The sequence below is a fragment of the Tachyglossus aculeatus genome, chromosome 12 (assembly GCF_015852505.1).
Source record: "Tachyglossus aculeatus isolate mTacAcu1 chromosome 12, mTacAcu1.pri, whole genome shotgun sequence".
Lineage (NCBI taxonomy): Eukaryota > Metazoa > Chordata > Mammalia > Monotremata > Tachyglossidae > Tachyglossus > Tachyglossus aculeatus.
Window position 1 is genome coordinate 24,519,348 of NC_052077.1, and position 17,171 is coordinate 24,536,518.

Here is a 17,171-nt window from a genome sequence, read left to right on the forward strand (position 1 = left end):
TCTTGTCCTCCTCCTCCTCCTTCTCCGCCGCCGCCTGCGCGCGCCCTTCAGCTCGGCCCCTGATTGGCCGAGAGGTGGGCGGGGTCGGGCGGGAGCCGGCGCCTCGCGCGCGGGGGGCTGCGTGGCGGTTGCGCGCGGTCGCGAGGCGGCTGAGGCGCGGGCTGGCGGCCTCCCGGGCCGCGTCCTCCCCGCCTCTCCTCAGGGCTCGCAGCGGGCCCAAGGCCGTTGGGTTCGTTGAGCCCCGACATCTTTCCGTCTTCAGATTGAAGACGTGAGAGGGAGGAGGCGGCGAGCAGGGTGGGGCGGGGCGGCAGCCAACGGCCGCCAACGGTCGGACGGTCACGTCGTCCGCCCGCCGCCGCTCCCCTCACACCCCCGTAGAGCCGGGGGTAGGATTCGCCTCACACACACCCCGTCCCCCTTCTTTTTTCTCCCCCCTTCCGTCCACCTCATGTCGGCAACCACCCCGTCCCACTCCTCCGACGCGCCTCCCCTCAAACCGCAGCCCCATTAGGTGCCCCCGTCTCGACCCTCACGCATTCGTTGGCCTCCATTACTCCCCCTCCCCCCCCATCCTTCTCCATCCACATTCCACACCTTCTTCCAAATTCGGCCCGAAGTGCGATATATTTTCCCCCCTTTTCCTCCATTGCTCTTGCTCCCTCAGGTTTCTGCAGCGGGATTCAAGGCCCTGCTGAGTGACTTGGGGCAAGGTACTTAACTTCTCCGGGCCTCAGTTACCTCATCTGTAAAATGGGGATTAAGACTGTGAGCCCCCCGTGGGACAACCTCAAGGCCCTGCTGAGAGCTCACCTCCTCCAGGAGGCCTTCCCAGACTGAGCCCCTTCCTTCCTCTCCCCCTCGTCCCCCTCTCCATCCCCCCATCTTACCTCCTTCCCTTCCCCACAGCACCTGTATATATGTATATATGTTTGTACATATTTATTACTCTATTTATTTTACTTGTACATATCTATTCTATTTATTTTATTTTGTTAGTATGTTTGGTTTTGTTCTCCGTCTCCCCCTTTTAGACTGTGAGCCCACTGTTGGGTAGGGACTGTCTCTATATGTTGCCAATTTGTACTTCCCAAGTGCTCAGTACAGTGCTCTGCACATAGTAAGCGCTCAATAAATACCATTGATGATGATGATGATGATCCCCACCGCAGCAGAACCACCGGCCTCCTGGGACCGTGTTGGTTTTCCTCAGCGAGGCCCCGTTGCTGGTTTTTTTTTTTTTTAATGGCATTTATTAAGCGCCTACTATGTGCAAAGCACTCCTCTAAGCGCTGGGGAGGGTACAGGGTGATCAGGTTGTCCCACGGGGGGGCTCACAGTCTTCATCCCCATTTCTGTTTCCTCAGGAGTCGTGCCCCCACCTTGAATCTCTTCCCCAGCGCTTAGTCCAGTGCTCCGCACACAGTAAGCGCTCAATAAACACGATTAAATGAATAATAATAGTAATGATGACGGCATGTGTTAAGCGCTTACTAGAAACATTTTTGTGTTCGTTTTTGCTATTAGAGGGTAAGCTGCTTGTGGCCAGAGAATGTGCGATTTGATATTCTGGACTTAATAATAATGATGATGATGGCATTTATTAAGCGCTTACTATGTGCAAACCACTGTTCTAAGCACTGGGGAGGATACAAGGTGATCAGGTTGTCCCACGGGGGGCTCACAGCCTTCACCCCCATTTTCCAGATGAGGGAACTGAGGCCCGGAGAAGTGACGTGACTTGCCCAAAGTCCCACAGCTGACAAGTGGCGGAGCTGGGATTAGAACCCATGACCTCTGCCTTCCCAGCCCGGGTTCTTCCCACTGAGCCACACTGCTTCTCCGAATGAATGAATGAAAAGGAATTCTCCTGCCTAATCCCTCATTTTTTTTTTTTATTCCTTCCTGAAGACTTGAACGGCCTCCGGAACATTGGAAAGTTCCTGGTGCAACTGGAAAGGCAACTTCAGTTGATCCATCTTCCCTAAAATACGCAGGCAGCCAGATACGGTAATCCGCAAACAGATGGTTTTATTCGGTTAATGCCATTTTTTATGAATATGCTTCAAGAGACTGTTAATACACGCCAATTACCCCCGTAGCCTGTTCTGATCAGAGATAGGCGAGAAATAAGGGTAGGCAGGATATAGTTAAATTTGTTTTTTGGGAACACGTTGATAGATGCTTTAATAAATGGTTTTGTAATGGTGAAGCATACAGTGGTGTAAGGGAAATGATAGCGTGACCTATGGTTTTACTTTAGCATTATATGAATAAGAACTTGAACAAAATTGATCATGGGCGTGAAGACATAATAATAATGATGGTATTTGTTAAGTGCTTATAGGCGTGAAGACAATAATAATGATGGTATTTGTTAAGTGCTGATAGGCGTGAAGACATAATAATAATGATGGTATTTGTTAAGCACTTATAGGCATAAAGACATAATAATAATGGTATTAAGCGCTTACTATGTGCAAAGCACTTACTATGTTTAAAGTACTGTTCTAAGAGCTGGGGGGGGATGCAAGGTGTTTAGGTTGTCCCAGGTGAGCCCATTGTTGAGTAGGGATTGTCTCTGTTGCAGAATTGTACTTTCCAAGTGCTTAGTACAGTGCTCTGCACACAGTAAGTGCTCAGTAAGTATGATTGAATGAATAAATGAATGACTATGAAGAAAATGTTTATAGTGTATAAAAACTTTCCGTTTGGATAGGGCTTATGTTGAGTGGCTTTAAAAAAGTAGTTTTTTACATTTAAATTGGTTGTTTTCCCGTAAAGAGAAAATTAAGACATTGAGTTAATATTTTACCAGCTTCAAACTTCCAAGTGATGATTATATAACCAATCAGGCACTCCTTATTTATTTGAGGGCCTTAGTAATTCTCCATTTTCAAAGTAGGTATGATCAACATTTCCTGTTCTAAAATCAGTTTCTTTGCAATTGTGCTCCATTATAGTAATAAAAAATATTGTTGTATTTTTAGTAATACGTAGTACAAAAACAACTCAATGGCATGTCCAGCTGGTAGGGCAGACCTTCAGCTCATTCCGGGCAGGGAACGTATCAGCTAATTCTGTTGTATTAGCGCTTTGTACAGTGCTCAAGCGCTTAGTACAGTGCTCGGCACACAGTAAGCGCTTAATAAGTACGATTGATTGATTGTATTGTACTCTCCCAAGCAGTTAAAGCAGTGCTTTGCACCTAGCAAATGCTCAATAAATGTGATTGATTAACCATTAGTGTTTGAGCAGTGCCCAGCCAAATGGCCTTTAGATTCTTCCTCAACATGCGGAACACCAAGGCAATATCAGATTTCAAAAATTTCACCAATATCACCATTTTCAAGAAGGAAAAGGGGAAATGTGATGGTAACTACTGTGGAACATACCCTTCTCCATCACTGGCAGGAGCCCAACCAGAGTCCTGGACCAGCTAATGAAGAGCTACACATCCCAGAGTCACCAAGTGGCTTCAGACTTCAGCAGGACACAGTGCATAAGATCTCTGCTGCAAGTCAAATACAGTTATGAATTTAGACACTACAAAATTAGGAAATTAAAAAGTTACTTTTCTTAGGTTAATTTAATTTCCCCACATGGTGTATAATTCATCTCAGCCTATAGAATAATTCCACTGAACTTCAAAGGGATTCTGTTCCCATCTTTTTGTTTGGGGGTGAGGAGTAACACCCCCAGACATGACTATTTCTTTCCAATATTTTTATATTTAGTTATATCCATTTCAATAATATATATATACATATATATATATATGCTGTTTTTATTTTTAGTTATATACATGTGTAAGTTGCTCAAGGCAATAAAAATGATGGAAGCGGTACAGTTGAATTCCTGGAAAATTATTAGGGAACCCTATCTATAAACCATTATGTAGGCTTGTGTACGGATACACTTTTTGGGAAAAAGTCTATGAACAATTTGGGTATCTAATTTGTACCTTTTGAAAGCAAAACTCAGGATATGGGCCTTAGGCTGTTTGGTTCTGAATGTTATTTTCCTTGATTTTCTTTTTCAAGTTCTCAGTCATGCTAAAGAGATTTTGAAACTCTCTGAATAACTAGCCATTTACAGTTTTAAACGTTTTCTTCTTTTCATAGGAATTGCAACGATGATGGAAGACAGTTTAGATCTAATGAATGGATGTAGCAAAGTTCGAGCTGGTATTCAGAGTGAAGCAGCATTACTGGCTTTAATGGAAAAGACTGGTTACAGCATGGTTCAGGAAAATGGGCAAAGAAAATATGGTGGTCCTCCTCCAGGTAAGCATTTGTTTATTTACTCCATTCTATGTTTATAGCTCAGAGATTCAAATTATGTTGGTTTCATTTTCTTCTGCCCAAGGCTCTCCAAAGTCATGGAGAGCATAATTACTCCTAAAATAGGTTCTGCTGCTATTGCTCCTCATTTTAAAGGGGCAAGATTCAATGACAGCGATGATCAATCAATCAGTGGTATTTATTGGGCAGTTATTGTTTGCAGAGCACTGTACTTAATACTTGGGAGAATACAATAGAAAAAAAGCAGCATGGAGTAGTGGATAGAGCATGGGATCTAATCCTGGCTCTGCTATTTGAGTGCTGTGTGGCCTTAGGCAAGTCACTTCACTTCTCTGTGCCTCAGTTACCTCATCTGGAAAATGGGGATTAAGACTGTGAGCCCCATGAAGGACAAGGGATTATACCCAACCCGATTTGGTTGTATCCACCACAATGCCTAGTACAGTGCCTGGCACATAGTAAGAGCTTAACAAATACATTACTATTAGGATTATTAGTATTAGAAAGATGAAAATATGATCATTGCCCACAAGGAGTTTACCAATTCTTAAAAAATCAGCTGACAAATGGAATAGCGTTGAGAATTGAAAAGCAGTGTGGTCTAGTGAATAATAATAATAACTGCAACTGTGGTAGTTGTTGATTGCTTACTGTATGGCAGGCACTGTACTAAGTGCTGGGGTGGATAAAAACAAATGGGGTTGAACACAGTCCCTGTCCCATGTGGGGCTCACAGGTTTAATCCCCATTTTGCAGATGAGATAACTGAGGCACAGGGAAGTGAAGTGACTTGCCAGAGGCCAAATAGCAGGCAAGTGGTGGAGCTGGGATTTGAACCCATGACCTTCCGATGCCCAGGCCCATGCTCTATCCACTATGCCACGCTTCTTCTGTTGAGAAAGTAGTCATGTACCAAGACAGTATAGAATATAGAAGGCATTTGCTTCAGCCTGCTCTAGACAAGCAGCATGGTGTAGTGGGCAAAGCATGGGCCTGGGAATCAAAAGGCCCAGGGGTCTAATCCTGGCTCTGCCACTTGTCTGCTGTGTGACCTTTGGTTGATCACTTAACTTCATGTGCCTCAGTTACTTTATCTGTAAAATGGGGATTAAGACTACGAGCCCCATGTGGGACATGCATTTTGTCTAACCTGATTAGCGTGTATCTACCCCAGCGTGCAGAACAATGTAAGTCCGGTGTAGGCAGGGATTGTCTCTCTTTGTTGCTGAATTGTACTTTCCAAGCGCAAAGTACAGTGCTCTGCACACAGTAAGTGCTCAATAAATACGATTGAATGAATGAATGATTGGACAGTCCTGGGTACATAGGAAGCACTTAACAAAAACCATAAAAAACCCCAAAAGCTAAAAAAAAATGTTCTGAGGAACCCAGCTGAGGTATCCTTCCCAGAGTTAAAACTCCCTTGGAATCAATCATTCAAACAGTTGTATTTATTGATCATTTTTTTGTATGCACAGCACAGTACTAAGTGCTTGGGAGAGTACAGTACAGTAGAGTTGGCAGGTACCTTCCCTGCCCACAACGAGTAATCAATTACAGTGTTCTAAGCACTCAGGAGAGTACAATGCGACAGTTATATACGTGTTCCCTGCCCATAAGGAGTCTCTAGTCTAGAGGGGGAGACAGGCATTAAAATAAATTACAGATATGTGTGTTAAGTCCTGGTAAGGAGAGAGTAGGGGTGACTATCAAGTGCTTATAGGTTATAGGTTAACGGTTTCTGTTTTCTTTTGGGTTTTTGTATCAGAAACAATGCAGAGAAATTGTGATAATAAATTTTCAAGGAAGATATTTATTTTCTATTTTTTCAGATTGGGAAGGTCCACCTCCACCCAGAGGGTGTGAAGTTTTTGTTGGAAAGATCCCTCGTGATATGTATGAAGATGAATTAGTTCCCGTGTTTGAGAGAGCAGGGAAGATATATGAATTCCGACTTATGATGGAATTTAGTGGTGAGAATAGAGGTTACGCCTTTGTGATGTATACTACTAAAGAAGCAGCCCAGTTGGCTATCAGAATTCTTAATAATTTTGAGATTCGTCCTGGGAAATTTATTGGTGTCTGTGTGAGTTTAGATAATTGCAGATTATTCATTGGAGCTATTCCTAAAGAAAAGAAGAAAGAGGAAATATTGGATGAGATGAAGAATGTTACCGAAGGAGTTGTGGACGTCATTGTTTATCCAAGTGCCACAGACAAAACCAAAAATCGTGGTTTTGCTTTTGTAGAATATGAGTCCCATAGAGCTGCTGCTATGGCCAGGAGAAAACTCATTCCAGGTAATAATTTTGAAATATAAAATTTCTAAGTAATGTATTGTCCAATTATGCCTTTTTGTTCTAAAGTATTCTATAAAGAATACTAATTATGTGCTGTTACCTTCCCTGGTTTGAAATACCAGATTCATTACAGTAAGGGTTCCTCTTGACACAAAACTCAAGTTCTTGTACAGATCCTGGGACATTCATAGGTGCTAGTTCACAGATTGTAAGTTTCCCCACTAGACTATAAGCTCCTTGAGGTGGGGATCATGTCTACCAACTCTTTTGTACTCTCCCAATCAGTCAGTCAGTGATATTTATTGAGCGCTTACTTCCGAGCACTATACTAAGCACTTGGGAGAACCCAGTACTATAGGTAGACAGAATCCCTGCCCACAAGGAGTTTGCATTCTACAGGAGTCTTTAACTCAAGAGCATTTCTCTCGCAGAGGCATACAACTCTCAGACTGTGTGGTAAGCCTGCTGTGATGAGTTAGTGACTTGGGAATGAAATTCTGGAGTATTTTTCAAATGTGAATTTCTTCCCAGGAAATCTCCCCTGAATCTCCAGCCAAAATAGTTTGGCCATGAAAATTAGATAGCTCCTCAGAAAGAACAACCTGCCTGCATAATGGGTAGAGGTCCTTATTGGCCAGAGTACTATCAGTCAATTGAGTAATCAATTGTGTTTTTTTTTTTAGCACTTACTAGGTGCAGAGTACTGTGGTAAATGCTTGGGAGAGTACAGTATAGCAGAGTTATTAGGCACGGCCTTGACCACAAGTGTGTCAGTTGGAAGCCACAGTTCCTATTCAACCTGTCAAATCCTCCTGGGACAAATTGCTTGCCAGCCTGGGGTTTGGGTCTATAGCAAGGAATTGGGAGAGGTTATATATCTCCAGTTCACATGTTCTGTAGCCCACTGTATGGGATGAACTTGTTCCTTCCTGTTAGATTATAAGCTCCATGTGGGCAGGCAGGAAGCGTTTCCTATGCTTGTGTCTACTTTCTCCTCTGCTTAATGCAGTACACTACACTACACTCAGCAGTTACTCAATAATTGCATACAATTCTACTGTTGCCGCAGGAAAGAGCAGGAAATTCTCTCCAAAGTGAGACATCATAGATCTTTATTTCTAGGAGTTCTCTGCCCAGAATTTTGACAGTCTCATGTCACTAACTGGTTGTCATCCCAACATGACAACACGCAGAGGTAAACCTCTTCCTCAAGGCCTGTCCTGGGGCCTTATAAGGTGTTGACTTGCTTTCTGCCTGTTCTCTTTCAGCAGATTCCTTTGATTGGGTCTTTTTTCCAGTTTCTCTTGCGAATTTGATTGTCAGTTCTTGTAATGTTTCCTGGGAGTTTGGTTCACTTCTAGTCTCTTAGATAAGGCTTTTTATGTTTCTCTGTTCCAATCTCCCATATAATATCATGTAATTATTGCTAAAGCTAGAGTAACTGGTTAGTACTAATTATCAGGTGCTTTATAGAGTGTGATAGGCCAGTAATCATTGTCGAGGTATATAAGCAAATCCAAAGAGGTGAGGAGTAGGCCCACAGATCTCCAAAACAGCATTATCCAAATTTATAAAATTAGGCTGTAGCTTTCATTTTAGAATTGGAGGTTTAGAAAAAAGAAAAGGTTTAGAAAAAGAAAGGAAGTAAAACAGAATGCATGATTTCAAAAATAACCTTTTTTATTACTATCAAGTATTTCCTTGTAAATAGATGCAATATAGGTTTTGCTTTAATAATAATAATGATGACATTTATTAAGCACTTACTATGTGCGTTGTTATGTGAGTAGCAAAAGATTTCAGGTTTGAAGACAAAAGTATTTCAAAATGTGCTTAAATGCCTGGTTCTGTAAATGGATTGTTTTCTTCAACAGTTTTGCATATTGTATTTTCTGGATGATTAATGTTGCCTATTTTGAATCTTTTTTTTCCCCAAAGGAACATTCCAGCTCTGGGGCCACACAATTCAGGTTGACTGGGCAGATCCAGAAAAGGAGGTTGATGAAGAAACAATGCAGAGAGTTAAAGTGCTATATGTAAGAAATTTAATGATCTCCACGACCGAAGAAACAATTAAGGCAGAATTCAACAAGTTTAAGCCAGGGGCTGTTGAACGTGTTAAGAAACTTAGAGACTATGCTTTTGTTCATTTTTTCAATCGAGACGATGCCATGACCGCTATGTCTGTTATGAATGGAAAATACATTGATGGAGCCGGTATTGAGGTAACATTGGCAAAACCAGTGAATAAAGAGAACACCTGGAAGCAACATCTTAATGGTCAGATTAGCCCTAACTCTGAAAACCTACTTTTATTTCCTAACAAAGAAGAGGGACACATAAAAATTCTGGGTAAACCTGCATTTCTTCCACCTCGTCTTAATGGTCAGCGAGGTCCAAAGCAAATTCCTGAAATTGAGAGATACACTTATCCATATTTCCCTGGGACAAAACTTACTCCAATTAGTATGTATTCCTTAAAATGGAATCAGTTCAATTCTGCAGTAATGCATTTGGATTATTACTGCAACAAAAATAATTGGGCTCCACCTGAGTATTTTTTGTATTCAACTACAAGTCAAGATGGAAAAAATCTTTTGGTGTATAAAGTAGTTATTCCTGCTCTCTCAAATGGTGCCCAGAGTTATTTCATGCCTGACAGACTCTGTACAACACTAGAAGACGCAAAGGAAATGGCAGCCCAGTTTACATTGCTCCATTTAGGTAAGTTTAAAAAGCTCTTATTTCCTTTAATGTGGAACTAGAAAACTATTATTATATATTGTATATTGCTTAAAATAGAATTCTAGTCAATATATTGCCTAAGTTACTGAGAGTGAATTAGCTGCTTAGTAATGACCATTATGTCTTTTAGACCATTTAGAGTATGGCTGCAGCAGAAATATTCTTTAGTGATTATTTTAATATGAATAATACATCTGGTGTCTCAGGATCTAGAATAAAACTTTTGTCACAGCTTACCTCCTATATAATCTTTAGCTACAATAATATCAAGACTTCATGTTACTGGAAAACCATTGATCAGTGGTATTTATTGAGCATTTATTCTGTGCTGAGCACTCTGCTAACCACTTGCTAAACACTATAGTACAGTACTATAGAGTTGGTATATGTATTTTGTATTGTACTCTCCCAAGCCCTTAGTATATATTGGTTCTTTTAAGTGCGAAGAGCATTACGTATCCTTGTATCAGGATTGTAAACTCCTTGAGAGCAGGATCATGTTTACTAATTCTATTATTACTCTCCAAAGTGCTTAGTACAGTCGTCTGCACCCACTAAGCCTTCGATAAATACTATTGATTGATTAACTGAATTTACCACCTTCCGCATTCAGAAATGCTTTTTTGTCTTGGTGATGTGGGATTTATGTAATAATAACAATAATTATAGTAACAATTGTGGCAGACAAAAATGTCAATTTCAACCTCTTTGTGATTTCATAAATTTCAATCATTTCTTTTCACCATCTTCATCTGTCCAGGCATAAGGGTTTTAGTCTGTTCTGATTGAAGGGTGCTGCAGTCTCGAATTGAACAGTAACCCCTTTAAAATTGCCTTTGGCAGAAAGCTGGGAAGTAGAAAGAGTGCTCTGGGACTCAGGACATTTGTAAACATTTTCATGGTCATCTTCCCCCTTTAAAGTGTAAGTTTCTTATAAGGCAAGAAATAAATCACATGGGTATTTTGCTCAAGAATTTAATACAGTGCACTGCACCCAATATATGCTTAATAGGCACTACTACTACTACTACCACTACTACAATTATTTCAAGGCAATACCCTTTTTGGGAACCATTGAGCTAGATGGTCTGAGTTTTCAACATTGGTGACTGACATCTGTTTCAAAACTTATTTTACATGGTAATCTGATTTTCCATTGTTTATAAGTGGTTTCAGTAAATAGTAACAGTAATAGTTTTAGAAGGAACATAAATTCACTTTGCACTGTGCCCACTCCTATCCCTCCATGTCATTCATTCATTCATTCGTTCATTCAAGCATATTTATTGAGTTCTTACTGTGTGCAGAGCACTGTACTAAGCGCTTGGGAAGTACAAGTTGGCAACATATACAGACTGTCCCTACCCAACAACGGGCTCACAGTCTAGAAGGGGGAGACAGACAACGAAATAAAACACGTGGACAGGTGTCAAGTCATCAGAATAAATAGAAGTAAAGCTAGATGCACATCATTAACAAAATAAATAGAAAAGTAAGTATGTACAAGTAAAATAAATATAGTGATAAATCTGTACAAACATATCTACAAGGGCTGTGGGGAGGGGAAGGAGGTAGGGTGGGGGGATGGGGAGGAGGAGAGGAAAAGGGGCTCAGTCTGGGAAGGCCTCCTGGAGGAGGTGACCTCTCAGTAGGGCTTTGAAGGGAGGAAGAGAGCTAGCTTGGCGGATGTGCGGAGGGAGGGCATTCCACTCAATACTGTTATACTGTTGCTTGATACTAGCGTTATTCCTAATGATGGCAGAAAAAGGTCATGATTTAGGTTCTTATTTTCTGTAGGGACTGTCACTATATGTTGCCAACTTGTACTTCCCAAGCGCTTAGTACAGTGCTCTGCACACAGTAAGCGCTCAATAAATATGATTGATTGATTGATTGGTTACAATAATGATAGTGACACATTCTCAAAGAAGCATACATTAAAATTCTCAGGTGCACATTCTGAAAGACATAAAAGCCAAATGATACAGTGAGATAGATTATTTTCCTTCCTTTATGAGAGGGCATTAGCTGGGTTTGGAGGGAGAATCTCAACACTCTCTTCCACGGAGGATCACCCACTCAAATTAATAGAGAAAAACCACTGGCAAAGCAAAAAGCACAAAAATGCTACAGTGGTCCCTGGGGAGAATTGGGATAGGTGTTTTTTATTTTAAAATCAAAGAATTCCGGAAGTAGTTACTTCTTTCCAGATTTATCATCTAAAATGTGTAGCTACTGCACAGCTATATTTTAGTGGCAAGAGACATTTACTGCATTTGATTTTGAATTGTTGCGATTTGACAAGATATGAATTGGATCCCACCAGTGGATATATCTTTGTTTTTCATAATGCTAGAATTATAAGAAAAATTCCATTAACTCAACTATGGAGAAGCAACGTGGCTCAGTGGAAAGAGCCCAGGCATGGGAGTCATGGGTTCTAATCCCAACTCTGCCACTTGTCAGCTGTGTGACTTTGGGCAAGTCACTTAACTTCTCTGGGCCTCAGTTACCTCATTTGTAAAATGGGGATTGAGATTGTGAGCCCCACGTGGGACAACCTGATCACCTTGTAACCCCCCCCCCCCACCGCTTAGAACAGTACTTTGCACATAGTAAGCGCTTAACAAATGCCATCATCATTATTATTATTATCAATCAATCAATCCGTATTTATTGAGTGCTTACTGTGTGCAGAGCACTGTACTAAGCGCTTGGGAAGTACAAGTTGGCAACGTATAGAGACAGCCCCTTATGTATCTGTTAAAAGCCAACAGGAGAACTCTTTCATAAGAGACCTTGAAAGAGACTTAAAAATGACAAGATCATCAACTGTAGCAGCAGCAGAGGAGCAGCGTGGCTCAGTGGAAAGAGCACGGGCTTTGGAGTCAGAGGTCATGGGTTCAAATCCCAACTCCGCCAATTGTCAGCTGTGTGACTTTGGGCAAGTCACTTAACTTCTCTGTGCCTCAGTTCCCTCATCTGGAAAATGAGGATTAAGACTGTGAGCCCCACGTGGGATAACCTGATCACCTTGTATCCCCCCAGCGCTTAGCACGGTTCTGTGCACATAGTAAGCGCATAATAAATGCCATCATCATCATCAACTGTATTATTCAGCTATTCAATTATTTAACTGGCTAGTTTGTGATTTTTTTTGGGGGGGGGTAATTATCTAGTTGTATATTGTAATAATAAAGTTTTCCTAACCCCCATTACTTGATTAAATTATTTTAGAGGAAGTGCCTGGTACTTATTTTAATATTCCACCAACGCTTTATCAAAGACTTGTTGTCATTGCAATTGTGTGTCTGATTCAGAATTGCTGAATTACAGCAGCAGTACACAATTCTGCCACACGGTGGCACCTAAATATTTTTTAAGTGTTTTAAAATGTGGTTTCAGGGGACAAAACTAAATGGTAGCACTCATGTATTTCTATATTTCATTTTCAAGAGCCACGAGAAAACTATATATATATATAGTATAGTATATATATAGTATATAGTATATATATGTAATGTATGTATATATGTGTGTGTATGTGTATGTGTATATATATATATATATATATATATATATATATATATATATATATATACTTAGTTGCTCAGTTGAATATTTTGGGCTCACGTATCCATTTATAGTATATGAATAGCTGTTTTAATAATAGTAATAATGATGATGATATTAATAATGATATTAGTTAAGCACTTACTATATTCCAGTTGGATACAGTTCCTGTCCCATGTGAGGCTCAGTCTCAATCCCCATTTTGTAGATGAGGTAACTGGGGCACAGAAAAGTGAAGTGATTTACCCAGGTTCACACAGCAGACAAATGGCATAGCTGGGATTAGAACTCATGTCCTCTAATTCCCGGGCCCATATTCTATCCATTACGCCATGCTTCTTCTCAATTCTGCCTCTTGCTTTCGTGTGCTGTATTAATTACCTTACCCCCCAAATACTTAGTTTTCACTTCTTCAGTGTGATATGAGTGGATCACTAAATTCCCTGAAACTAAATTAGCTCAGGAAGCTGTAATAATAATTATGGTATCTTTTAAGAGCTTACTATGTGCTAGGCACTGTACTAAGCAGAGTTACATCTTCATCACTAGTGGAATTTACCCGAGAAATCAGTATTGCTTTTTAATCCCTTAAAACCTTTTCATCAACATCTAAAAATCCAACTTATTTAGAATATTGCCAGCACACCCATTTTCACTGTCTTTCAACTGACACATGCATGGATAAATAAAAAATACAGACGAACAAAAAATACAGACAGTGTGGCCTAGTGAGACCGGGAGTCAGGAGCCTTGGGTTCTAGACTCCGCTCTGCTGCTACTGGTGTTCTTGGGTTCGCAGTGGATAAGTCATTTCACTCTTTGGACCTCGGTTTCCTCACCTATAAAACTGGGATAAGACATCTCCCTCCCCTTTATATTAGACTGTGAGCCCTGTGTGGGGCAGGGACTGTCTGTGATCTGAATATCCTCTTGTATTCTTACCTCTGCGCTGAGCGTGTAGAAGAATGCCATAATTATTATACACAATAGTCAATTCACGTAGAGGTTTTTCTCTGTATTTATGAAAAGAGAGTGACATGGTCTTATTTGAAGATACTAGTAGCTGCAGAACGACATCTGTGGGTATAAATGTTAAAAGTTAGTCTTATCTAATCTTTGCGCATAAGTATATAGTCTTGTACCTTCCCTAGCCTGTTGTCTATTGGGGCATCCCTAATTAGAACTTCTCAAACAAAAATTCTGCTGAAAAGTACTGCTCTCTTTTCCTTTTGAGCCTTGAGTCCAACATTTGGGCTGCCCATTCACCTTAAATGTTTAATGTAGGGTTGGAGGAGTGTAAAGTTGAAAGGAATATAATACCATTAGCAGGACATATTTTTGGTTTGATTTTAGAGTGATGGCAATTATTTGCTCAGAGCATCATAGATTCTGGCTGAGTCCCAGCAGTTTCATTTTGTGTTGAGGGGCCAAGGGAGTAGTCCATTGTAGAATATTTCACTACTATAACTTGACATCAGAAAGGCATAGTTCATTTAATTGGGGTTAGTTGAGAAAGGAGGATTTAGTAAACATTTTTTAATGTAGTTAACATCTCCAGAACCTAACAACTCAAGTTTACATTTATGCATTTTCGTAAATTTCCTCCTATGATGCTTTGTTCTCAGCCTAGGCATCATTATTGTATATTGCAAAACTTATTCCTTCAGCTTTCATGGGGTCGATTTCAGGCAAAATCTGTTTCCAGCCTCTCCTTAAAAACATCACTGAAGTGTGACATTTGGACAGAAAACAAATCTCATTGTTGGGATGAAGGCACTCTAAATATTTGTAGATAATGGAAGGATGGTTAGGTGGTAACAACTACCTGAGGCTTGGATGGGCTAGGGAAGGAACAGAGAATTGGTGAGGTTAGCAGAAGCTGGCAGGGTTCTGGGTCTTGGGGAAAAAAAAATCATTATCTGAACTCCTCATCTCTCTCTCCAACCTGTCCAAACCTTAAGCAGTCACGTCCTTGCCTGAACTTACTTCACTGCCAGGGAATGAAATTTGAACGGTCATTATTCTGTGGGTCATAATTTGTTGGGCCATAACATTTGAAGTAGCCAGATGGGCTTCCACCAATACAGTAACCTGGGTAAGATGTTCATATTGCAAATAACCATTAAAGAATATCTTATTATTTTTACATACCTTGATACCTTATTCTTTTTTCCTAAGTAATAAAATTAATTATCCCATTATTTTTCATACCTTTACAAGATGCATCAGTACTATGTGGGAAATGAGAATTTCCTGTTTAGTAATCTTTGGAAAGTTTTAATGTCACTTCAGGGATCCGGATTCTTCAAAGTCTCAGTATTTTCTAAGTATTGTATAAGGTCATAGGCTGGGTTCTGAAATTATAATATGTAGAAGCAAAATGATAGGCTAATTACACTCTTAGACCACTCCCCACTACACTGTAAAGCTCCCTTATGGAAGTTAACATGTTTACTAATCAGTTGTGCTCTCCCAAGCTCTTAGGGAACACATCTGCCAACTTGGTAATATTATTGTATTATACTCTCCCAAGCACTTAGTACAGTGCTCTGCACACAGTTAGCTCTTAATAAATACGATTGATAATATGGTACTCAGGCTAGTTTCTCTCTAGACTGTAATCTCGTCATAGGTGGGGAACGTGTTTGCTAATTCTGTGGTATTGTACTCTTCCAAGGGCTTAGTACCGTGCTCTGCATATAGTAGGTGCTTAGTAAATACCATTGATTGATTTGCAACTCCAGGTATAGCTCAGGGAGAGAGAAAAACTTGATCAAATGCTTTTTCTTCTTACTGAGGGCTTTGAAAGAGCAGACATACAGAATTTACACACAGGAATCTCCAGTAAAACGTTTCCTTCACAGGAGAACTTGGTACCACCGTCAAGGGACTGGAGCATCTTCCCAGAATGTTCCTGTCTCAGAGACGGGGCTCATTTCTGGTCAGACCCTTGCCCTGTACTTTTGATCTCAAGTGTTTGTTTCAGTTCAGAGTAGTCTAGAGAGATTGGCTCAGTATGATCCCCAGACCAAAGATTCCTGAGGAGACAGAGTTAGTTCTGGTGTTCCTTTTATGTATTCAGACCAACTCTAATGGGTCCCGAAAATCACATAGAAGACGAGATTCACGAGCCTAGTCTAGAGCCCATCAAAACCTTTATTCATCTACTGTTTCTTTGAGGTCTTTCAACTTTGAATAACATAGGATGGGGTTAATCCTTCTGCACCTTTATCCCCAAAGTTGGAGCTTGAACAACTGTTTGATTCTCCTTGCCTTTGCTGTCTGAACTTGGGCTCCCTTGCTTCTGAGCCCCTGGCAGTTTTTTTTAGCTCTGGTAAATTCTGTTGCCAGATTGCCTTGGTTAGGAATGCCCCTTGTGCTTTTTGGGTTTTTTTATTGCTTTAAGTGCTAACTATGTGTCAAGCACTATTCTTAATGCTGGGGAAGATAGAAGTTAATCAGGTTGAACGTAGTCCCCATCCCACAAGGGCTCACAGTCTAGGAAGGAGAATTAAAAAAATAAGGATAATAGAATGAGAACAGGTTCTGTGTCCAAGGAGTGGGCCCAGTTTGGCCATCTTCAAATTCAGTCTGATTTGGTTTTCAGAACCCTGGGGTTAAGAAGAGTGTTGAGTTTTTGGGATTAGGGATGAGCTGGGTGGAGTGGAAATGGTAGGTGATGGACGGGGCTGAGGAAAGGGCAGTCACTCAGTTTTAGCCCTCATTTTCATCCTGGGGGAGCAGGCTAATGGATTGGTCATTGCCCATTTGAGATCTTAGCTCTTGAATTTTTGTGAGAGGGCTGGGTTTGATACATATGTTGGTCTCCCCCATTAAAGTGTAAACTCCTCGTGGGCAGGGAATGTATCTCATGCTTCTGCTGTGCTTTTCAAGTGCTTAGCACATTGCATTCCACCCATTTACTACTACTACTACCACCACCACCATCAGTGAAGAGAAGTTTAATGAGGAGACCTGACCCAGTATACTACAGGATCTAAATTTTTAAATTAAGGAAGACTTTTGGGGGAAGAAGAATGGAAGGTTATTCCTTATCTGATATCAAGAGAATTGTACTCATTCTGTAAGTTCATTGTGGACAGGTAAACATGTCTGCTTACTCTGTTGTATCGTACTCTCCCAAACGGTTAATACAGTGCTCTGCACGTATTAACTGCCAAGTAAATACCATTGATGATGACTCTATCTCTGGGGTCAGTGGCTTTATTCTTGCAGTCTATTTGAAATG

General features: G+C 40.7%; 1 protein-coding gene across 3 annotated transcripts in view; it reads left to right on the forward strand.

Annotated features, from left to right (window-relative positions):
- Positions 1 to 243: 243 nt before the first annotated feature.
- RBM46 (RNA binding motif protein 46) overlaps positions 244 to 17,171 on the forward strand; it is a 28,230-nt gene continuing 11,302 nt past the window's right edge. Inside the window, exons 1-5 of one of the 3 annotated variants that reach the window (XM_038755238.1) lie at positions 244 to 389; positions 1,912 to 2,010; positions 4,125 to 4,286; positions 6,137 to 6,604; positions 8,543 to 9,328. In XM_038755238.1, the coding sequence (XP_038611166.1) occupies positions 4,136 to 4,286; positions 6,137 to 6,604; positions 8,543 to 9,328 (1,405 nt within the window). In that variant the 5' untranslated portion in view covers positions 244 to 389; positions 1,912 to 2,010; positions 4,125 to 4,135. Of the gene's footprint in view, positions 390 to 623; positions 714 to 1,911; positions 2,011 to 4,124; positions 4,287 to 6,136; positions 6,605 to 8,542; positions 9,329 to 17,171 lie in introns of those variants that run through there. The other 2 variants (XM_038755236.1, XM_038755237.1) reach the window with 2 other exon arrangements.